The sequence below is a fragment of the Teleopsis dalmanni genome, unplaced genomic scaffold (genome assembly GCF_002237135.1).
Source record: "Teleopsis dalmanni isolate 2A unplaced genomic scaffold, ASM223713v2 unscaffolded_contig_1865, whole genome shotgun sequence".
NCBI classification, from domain to species: domain Eukaryota; kingdom Metazoa; phylum Arthropoda; class Insecta; order Diptera; family Diopsidae; genus Teleopsis; species Teleopsis dalmanni.
In genome coordinates this window covers 1-8160 of record NW_024033247.1, presented here as the reverse complement: position 1 = coordinate 8160, position 8160 = coordinate 1, and the positions used below count along the sequence as shown (strand labels likewise).

At 32.3% G+C, this 8160-nt stretch overlaps 6 protein-coding genes across 6 annotated transcripts; 3 read left to right on the top strand and 3 right to left on the bottom strand.

Moving 5' to 3' along the window:
• Nucleotides 1–1163: 1163 nt before the first annotated feature.
• On the bottom strand, nt 1164–1607 carry LOC119664385 (histone H2A). Its single transcript, XM_038073888.1, has one exon. The coding sequence runs from the start codon at nt 1557–1559 to the stop codon at nt 1185–1187; it is 375 nt and encodes a 124-aa protein (XP_037929816.1). The 5' UTR covers nt 1560–1607; the 3' UTR covers nt 1164–1184.
• A 133-nt stretch (nt 1608–1740) lies between these two features.
• On the top strand, nt 1741–2175 carry LOC119664386 (histone H2B). The gene has a single exon (XM_038073889.1). The coding sequence runs from the start codon at nt 1756–1758 to the stop codon at nt 2125–2127; it is 372 nt and encodes a 123-aa protein (XP_037929817.1). The 5' UTR covers nt 1741–1755; the 3' UTR covers nt 2128–2175.
• Nucleotides 2176–3006: 831 nt separating this feature from the next.
• Nucleotides 3007–3448, top strand: LOC119664387 (histone H2B). Its single transcript, XM_038073890.1, has one exon. The coding sequence runs from the start codon at nt 3029–3031 to the stop codon at nt 3398–3400; it is 372 nt and encodes a 123-aa protein (XP_037929818.1). The 5' UTR covers nt 3007–3028; the 3' UTR covers nt 3401–3448.
• A 1109-nt stretch (nt 3449–4557) lies between these two features.
• Nucleotides 4558–5093, bottom strand: LOC119664382 (histone H3). The gene has a single exon (XM_038073885.1). It carries the CDS (start codon nt 4993–4995, stop codon nt 4585–4587), a length of 411 nt encoding a protein of 136 aa, XP_037929813.1. The 5' UTR covers nt 4996–5093; the 3' UTR covers nt 4558–4584.
• A 167-nt stretch (nt 5094–5260) lies between these two features.
• Nucleotides 5261–5670, top strand: LOC119664383 (histone H4). The gene has a single exon (XM_038073886.1). The coding sequence runs from the start codon at nt 5301–5303 to the stop codon at nt 5610–5612; it is 312 nt and encodes a 103-aa protein (XP_037929814.1). The 5' UTR covers nt 5261–5300; the 3' UTR covers nt 5613–5670.
• Nucleotides 5671–7109: 1439 nt separating this feature from the next.
• Nucleotides 7110–7855, bottom strand: LOC119664384 (histone H1-like). The gene has a single exon (XM_038073887.1). It carries the CDS (start codon nt 7803–7805, stop codon nt 7125–7127), a length of 681 nt encoding a protein of 226 aa, XP_037929815.1. The 5' UTR covers nt 7806–7855; the 3' UTR covers nt 7110–7124.
• Between the last annotated feature and the right edge of the window lie 305 nt (nt 7856–8160).

Genomic DNA, 8160 nt, shown 5'->3' with positions numbered 1-8160 from the left:
ACAAATTACCACAAGCATTTGCGTCTAAGTTTTATAGAACTAATATTATTCGAAATGGAATTAATAAATAAGTGTGATTGCATTATATTTGGTTGGAAAATTACAACTAGCTATTGTGCTTGAGCTCAAATATCTCAATGTGAATAAAATGTTTGTGTATCGTACCTTAAATCGTTATAATAGCTCAGGCAGAGTCACCAAATGCTATAGTGGTGGACGAAAAAAAACCAGCAACATTGCCTAAAATGGTTCGGAAAGTGAAGGCTCGACTTAAACGAAATCCACGTCGTAGTACTAATCAAATGGCCAAAGAACCGATAATATCTGAACGAAGCATCTGACGCATTTTCCAAAATAAGCTCAAGGTAAAGCTTTAAAAGTTCCAAGGCACAAGATCTTGCACCAAAGCAACAAAAAGTTAAACTCGAATGAGCAAAGGAGTTGTTACGCTGGGCCAATTTGGAGAGCAAGTTGAGAACTAAAAAATAAGCCAGTTTCGATACGCTGAAGAAAGCTTTTATTCAGGAATAGGCCAAAATACTGGAAGATCACAGCCATAGTCAAGACAAAAGGTGGCCACATCAAGCTAGAGTGAATGGATTGTGAAATTTTAATTATTTTCACAAATTTTTGTAATTTGAATCAATAAAAAATAATGTGATCGCTTGAATAGGTAACACTTCAATTATCTAACCCTGAATAATAAACTTGCATTCTTAAAAAATAGTGGCACAGCGAACCTGATTTCTAGGAAGTCAATTGGAACGCATACATACTCGTATGTATAAAAACTGGTTGATACCTGCTGCCCAAAAACAAAAAAAAAAATTATTACTATGTAGCAAAACGCAGTGTTAAGTTATACACTAACAATGCTATGTATTTTATCTGTTATGTAGGCTGATTTACAATTTTCGAAGATTTCGATTTCATGAAGGTCTTCCAGGAATGTAACGGAACAGAAGGGCGAGGCAAGAAATGATTGATTGTTAAGTGTTTTAAAGTATGGCTTGTGTAAGTTAGTAGGGTAGGTATGATAGTATGTACAATATTTATATCAATTGATTTAATGAAATACATTTTCTTTAATAAAATAAATTTTGTCGTCCTGAAAAGGACGGATTAATTGATAGTTAATTCTCCACGTATATGTATTCGTATTTTAATAAATAAAATAAAATAATTTAAGCCTTCTTTTCTGTTTTCTTTGGCAAAAGTACAGCCTGAATGTTTGGTAGTACACCACCTTGTGCAATTGTAACACCAGACAATAATTTGTTCAATTCTTCATCATTACGTATGGCCAACTGTAAATGACGAGGAATGATTCTTGTCTTCTTATTATCGCGTGCTGCATTGCCAGCCAATTCAAGAACTTCAGCAGCCAAATATTCCATAACGGCAGCTAAGTAGACTGGAGCACCTGCACCAACGCGTTCAGCATAATTGCCTTTACGCAATAATCGATGAATACGACCAACTGGAAATTGTAATCCAGCACGATTTGATCGTGACTTTGCCTTGCCTTTAACTTTACCACCTTTACCACGACCAGACATAGTTGAGTTGAGTTTCTAGTAGTTGAGATTTATAAAAATTGGATCTATTTTTTTTAATGATGCCGACAAATTATCTCATATACTTTTTCTAAACGCAATTTAAAATAAAAAATTGCTTTAAACTTTCGTTTGAAAAATGTTTATATAGAAACGGAAATTGCTCCAAATCGACGATTAAAATTTAAAATCAGAAATCATGCCACCAAAAACTAGCGGAAAAGCAGCCAAAAAAGATGGAAAGGCTCAGAAAAATATAACCAAAAACGATAAGAAGAAGAAGCGCAGGAGGAAGGAGAGCTATGCTATCTACATTTATAAAGTGTTAAAGCAAGTCCACCCCGATACTGGTATATCATCGAAAGCCATGAGCATCATGAACAGCTTCGTGAATGACATATTCGAACGTATTGCTGCTGAGGCTTCGCGCTTAGCACACTACAATAAGCGCTCCACCATTACTAGTCGGGAGATTCAAACTGCTGTTCGTCTTTTACTTCCCGGTGAACTGGCTAAGCACGCAGTTAGTGAAGGAACAAAAGCTGTCACTAAGTATACTAGTTCCAAGTAAATTGCGTTATATCAAACAAACACCACTTATTCAAAAGGCCCTTTTCAGGGCCACAAAAATATTCAATTGAGTTGATAATTTATCTATATTATAAATAAATATAAAAATACTTTAAACGTCAGTAACACATTACAGGAACATGTTGACTGTGTCACCTCTTACTTCCAAAAATGGAAAATTAAAATTAATAACGATAAAACGAAGGCAATTTTCATAACCAGAAAACGGTGGCAATATCCACCAAAATTAAAAGTAAATGACACCGATATAGACTGGGAAGACCACATCAAATACCTGGGGATTACATTTGACAAGAAATTCCAATGGAGCACGCACATATACAATCTAAGAAATAAAATCAACACAATGCTAAACCATTTACGACCGCTCTACAAAAACAAGGCTCTAAGTATCAAAAATAAAAAGTTGCTTTATACCCAGATAATGCGTCCGGCGCTATCATATGGCTTCATTGCTTTCTCCAAAACTTCAAAAACTAACTTCAACAAACTTCAAACATGTCAAAATATAGCCATTAAAAAAATATTTAACATTCCCTGGTACATAAGAAATGTCGATATTCAAAGGGATCTAAAAATCACACCTATCAAACTATACATTAAAGACAGGGCTCTCAAATTATTCAAATCAATAGATGCACATGACAACACTTTATTGCAAAATCTACACCAACAACCTATTCACACTACAGGAAGATACGCGGACATCCGTACCATTATTAACTAAACTAAACAATAAAATTAATTGAGCACTCGTCATTTACCCAGTGGACATAATCTAGAAATGTCTACCACTATAATTGAGTCAAGGTATTAACTTTTACCGACTCGAACTCAATTTTCAACAACAAATCGACGATTAAAATTTAAAATCAGAAATCATGCCACCAAAAACTAGCGGAAAAGCAGCCAAAAAAGATGGAAAGGCTCAGAAAAATATAACCAAAAACGATAAGAAGAAGAAGCGCAGGAGGAAGGAGAGCTATGCTATCTACATTTATAAAGTGTTAAAGCAAGTCCACCCCGATACTGGTATATCATCGAAAGCCATGAGCATCATGAACAGCTTCGTGAATGACATATTCGAACGTATTGCTGCTGAGGCTTCGCGCTTAGCACACTACAATAAGCGCTCCACCATTACTAGTCGGGAGATTCAAACTGCTGTTCGTCTTTTACTTCCCGGTGAACTGGCTAAGCACGCAGTTAGTGAAGGAACAAAAGCTGTCACTAAGTATACTAGTTCCAAGTAAATTGCGTTATATCAAACAAACACCACTTATTCAAAAGGCCCTTTTCAGGGCCACAAAAATATTCAATTGAGTTGATAATTTATCTATATTATAAATATGTATAGAGCCCTGAAATTATTTACGAAAACTGACAGGCTTATCAACACCGCGTTATTGAATCTCAGAATGGTTACAAGCTCCTCGGGGAGGTATGCAGATCTGATAAAGTTATAAACAATAATCCAGACAAGGCGTAAAGAGGGGTTAAGAAGAAACCTCGTAGTTAATAGAAAGTAAAAGTGCTCAAGTGCACTGACTCAACTAGCCTCAACATAATAATAATATAAATATGATATATATTTTGTTTTTGATATTTCTTTTAAAAGGCTACTGATAGAAGAAAAAAATAAAAAAAAACTTTGACAGTCTCTTCATGAATTATCAGCTATCGTTTGGTTGTTAGTGAATAAATGATTCAATCAACAAATTAATTTCTGTCGGTTTTGAGGATCTTACAGTTTTTTAATCATGGATAATATAACCTGCTAAATAGAGTTAACTCTTGAATTAACGAGTCTTAATCCTTATCATCAGTCTTAGTACTATCATCGCTTTTAAATTGATATATTCTATATTTACATTCGTGCTTTAAATTTGAAAACATAAATATAGTATTTGTTCCTTGTCATTCATTCTATGATACCATACAATTTCATGGGATAGATAAGCTCTTTTACAACTCATTCCTTAAGCGTTCTTTTAGTAAGTTCAAGTCTTACATTATGGCTTCTGATGCTTTCTGCTTACAGCAAAAGAAAAATAAAATATATTGATTCAATTAAATGTTATGACGTGAAACATTCTATGTCTAATGATACACTATATGATACTAATAATAGTATACATATGATGCTAATATTATACATATTAATATATGTTATGCTACTTCTAATAGCAATGTCTATACTACATCTATATGATATAATTTATCATTATCTCTTTTCTTTGAATAAACTTACTATGCAACAATTGCATTTACATTTTGCTTATTTTATTTTCGTAGTCAAAAATAAGCAATTGAAAATAGTTAAGCAATTTCAAACCCTGGATAAGTCATGTCATTTATTTATCTCTTTTCTTTATATAATTTTGGTCCTGAAAAGGACCGATTTTTGTATATTTATAAAATTATATTGCTTCCAATCTTAAGCACGTTCTCCACGAATACGTCTAGCCAATTGAATATCTTTTGGCATAATTGTAACGCGTTTGGCATGAATTGCGCATAAGTTAGTATCTTCAAAAAGACCCACTAAGTATGCTTCGCTAGCTTCTTGAAGAGCCATTACAGCAGAACTCTGGAAACGTAAATCAGTTTTGAAATCTTGTGCAATTTCACGGACCAAACGCTGGAATGGCAATTTGCGAATCAAGAGCTCAGTACTCTTTTGGTAGCGACGAATTTCACGTAAAGCTACAGTTCCTGGACGATAACGATGTGGTTTTTTCACACCTCCAGTAGCTGGTGCACTTTTACGTGCGGCTTTGGTAGCCAATTGTTTTCGTGGTGCCTTACCACCAGTCGATTTACGAGCAGTTTGCTTTGTACGAGCCATAATTTATGAGATATGTTACAATATGGTATTTTAAAAAATAGCGCAATTGAATAGCTCAATTTTCTCATCATACCTGGATGTTCTGTTTCAACTATTCACATGTTTTAACATTCATTGTTTCTCATATTGCTTATTCTTTTTGTTTTGTTTTCTTTTGTTTTGTTTTGTTTTACTCAATCTTTTTCATATCTTTCATAGTGCTTATGTTTTCTATAAATAGTCGTCAATCATCCGTCGTCACTTCATTTATTGTTTGAATTTGAATTCGAACGGTTCTACCATATCTATAAAAATTTAAATACAAAATGACAGGTCGTGGTAAAGGTGGCAAAGGATTAGGAAAAGGTGGTGCTAAGCGTCACCGCAAAGTTCTTCGTGATAACATCCAAGGTATTACGAAACCAGCTATCAGACGTTTAGCTCGCCGAGGCGGAGTTAAGCGTATTTCTGGTTTGATTTATGAAGAAACTCGTGGAGTATTGAAAGTATTTTTGGAAAATGTGATCCGTGATGCTGTTACATACACAGAACATGCCAAAAGGAAGACTGTTACAGCCATGGATGTCGTATATGCTTTAAAGAGACAAGGCCGTACCTTATACGGTTTTGGAGGTTAAGCAAATAATCAATTATTGATTTAATAATGCAATAATATATTGCCCAATGGTCCTTTTCAGGACCCAAATAATCTTACACTTAAAGAGATAAATTTACATATATATGTGTTGGTATTTTTCTAATATTATAAAAAAAATAAAATTTATTATTAGCTTGGTCGATTGATGTCTGTCGAGTATAATTGATAATTAAAATGATCAGTTTAACAGAGTCCAAAATATTTATTATTATAATTCTCAATTTCTTTGTTACATTAGCAGTATATATGTGGACTAGCTTCTTACGGGCTTAATTATAATTCTCATTCAATTTTTTTATAGAATAAGATAAATAGAACTGACGTATATAAGTAATTTGCGGACTGTTAGATATTGCAGTTTGAAGTTTCCACACAATGGTGTGAAAATTTTCTCCATTCATTCCTAAGAGGTGGTTTTAGTGAATTCAAATCTCACACTGAATCTGACTCTTAATCTTAATCCAAATCCAAGTGTTCAACAAGCAAAATGATTGCGGGGAAAATGAAAGTGAAAAAAATTCGTATATGAATTAAGTGAATTATGACAATATTATATAAAGAAAAGAAATAAAAGAACTTGTTATTGAAATAAATTAGAATATTTTAAAATTATCTTTAAGTAATTTGCAGCGTCTTGCAAGTGAGTACCGAGTGTGGTGTGTTAGTTATAAATTAACAAGTGTAATTAGAAGCATTATATAATAATAAATAAAATTAGCATAAACCACTATTTTTATTTATTTAAAATAGAATTTAAAAATGAAATTAAGTGAATAAAATATATACAAGTGAGTATTTCATCAAATAAATGACATATTTTGATATATAATATTTTATGGTCATTACTATAATAAATAAATAATTGGATATTAAATATAATAGAATAAGATAAATATTTATTAACTTAAGAATGATGTGAAGTATTGCACATAATGTCTAAATAAGAGAATATAATTTTTTTAAATGCATAAAGAATTTTTGTTTGCTTATTAGAGATTAAATTTATAGCGCATTACAGAATAAAAGAATCTCTTCATATTATTCATGAGGTATTATTAAAAGAAATGATCGTGCACTATGACAAGGTATATTGTGCCCATTACTCGGGTTAGAATGTTTCTCCAAGTCCGTTTTCTTTAATGAAAGACAATATAAAGTCCTAGTCTTGAATATTTATGATCCATGAAATACCCTCCTAGGTGTTTATTCCGTTTGTGCATCAGTGGACACTACCCAAGCACATGGTATACAGTTTCTCTCTTCTCTACAGTATCTGCAGTCTGAGTTGGATTGAATTCCTAACTTCGATAGGTGATTATTCAATCTTTAGTGACCGGTCATTAATAAACGCAATAGGTATACCATATACTAAAACATTTTATAAAATAAATAAATAAATAAATAAATAATGAATCTTCTTATCTTCTTTTTACACATATTTTGTAGCCCTAAAAAGGGCTGTTTTGATGAATTTAAAGTTTGATTTTTAAAATTATTTTTTTGCAGCAGTTTTCTTGACTGATGTTTTTTTAACGGCAGTTTTTTTAGGTTTTGCGGCCGCTTTAGCTTTTGTAGAAGTAGACTTTGGTTTAGCTGGCTTAGCCTTAACAGATCCAATCTTTTTAACACTTTTAACTTTAGCTTTCTCAGTTTTTTTCTTTTCAACACTCTTCTTAGCTGCCGCAGATTTTTTAGGTTTTTTCTCTCCAGATACCTTTGCCTTTGACTTTTTAGTACCTGCAGATGATGCAGTAACCTTCTTCTTCGTAACACCTGATGGCACCTTCTTTTTCTTACCCTCGACAGACGATTTAGGAGACTTAGCAGCAGCAGCTGATAATTTAAATGAACCAGATGCACCTTTTCCTTTTGTTTGTATCAATTTGCCATTAGCTACAGCAGTTTTCAAATATTTTTTAATAAATGGAGCCAATTTCTGGGCATCACATTTATATGTGGCACTTATATACTTTTTAATTGCCAACAATGAAGATCCGCTGCGTTCCTTCAAGTTCTTGATAGATGCATCAACCATTTGTTGTGTTGATGGATGAGATGGAGCTGCAGAAGGTTTTTTTACTTTTGTTGCCTTTTTAACAGCAACTTTCTTTTCAGGAACGGCAGTTACCTCCTTTGGAGAATCTGTATTTGCAACGGCAACAGCTTCAGACATATTTGCTTTTTAATATTCCGTAATATTCTTACTTATGAATATTTTTTCGCATTTTTATGGTAGCTTAGCTCACTTTGTACGAAGCGCCGAGAAGAGCGCATTTATAAAAATTTTTCATTAATACATATTTCTACTGAGTTTGAAAAAATTTTTCAACATTTATTATTAATTTTAAATAGACCAAGTAAATTAAACACATTTATTTAAATCAAATTAAGTAAAGAAGATATTGAATATTTTATTACATTCATTTTTATACTAATTATAATTATATAAAATATATAAAAATTGGTTTAAACTTTAAATTTTGTAAATCTATAGTTGAACTTGTTAATAAATTAGAATATTTTAAAGT

Bases quoted from the DNA above. Each gene is read 5' to 3' on its own strand.
- LOC119664384 (XM_038073887.1), bottom strand. From the start codon at position 7,805: ATGTCTGAAGCTGTTGCCGTTGCAAATACAGATTCTCCAAAGGAGGTA.
- LOC119664385 (XM_038073888.1), bottom strand. From the start codon at position 1,559: ATGTCTGGTCGTGGTAAAGGTGGTAAAGTTAAAGGCAAGGCAAAGTCA.
- LOC119664382 (XM_038073885.1), bottom strand. From the start codon at position 4,995: ATGGCTCGTACAAAGCAAACTGCTCGTAAATCGACTGGTGGTAAGGCA.
- LOC119664386 (XM_038073889.1), top strand. From the start codon at position 1,756: ATGCCACCAAAAACTAGCGGAAAAGCAGCCAAAAAAGATGGAAAGGCT.
- LOC119664383 (XM_038073886.1), top strand. From the start codon at position 5,301: ATGACAGGTCGTGGTAAAGGTGGCAAAGGATTAGGAAAAGGTGGTGCT.
- LOC119664387 (XM_038073890.1), top strand. From the start codon at position 3,029: ATGCCACCAAAAACTAGCGGAAAAGCAGCCAAAAAAGATGGAAAGGCT.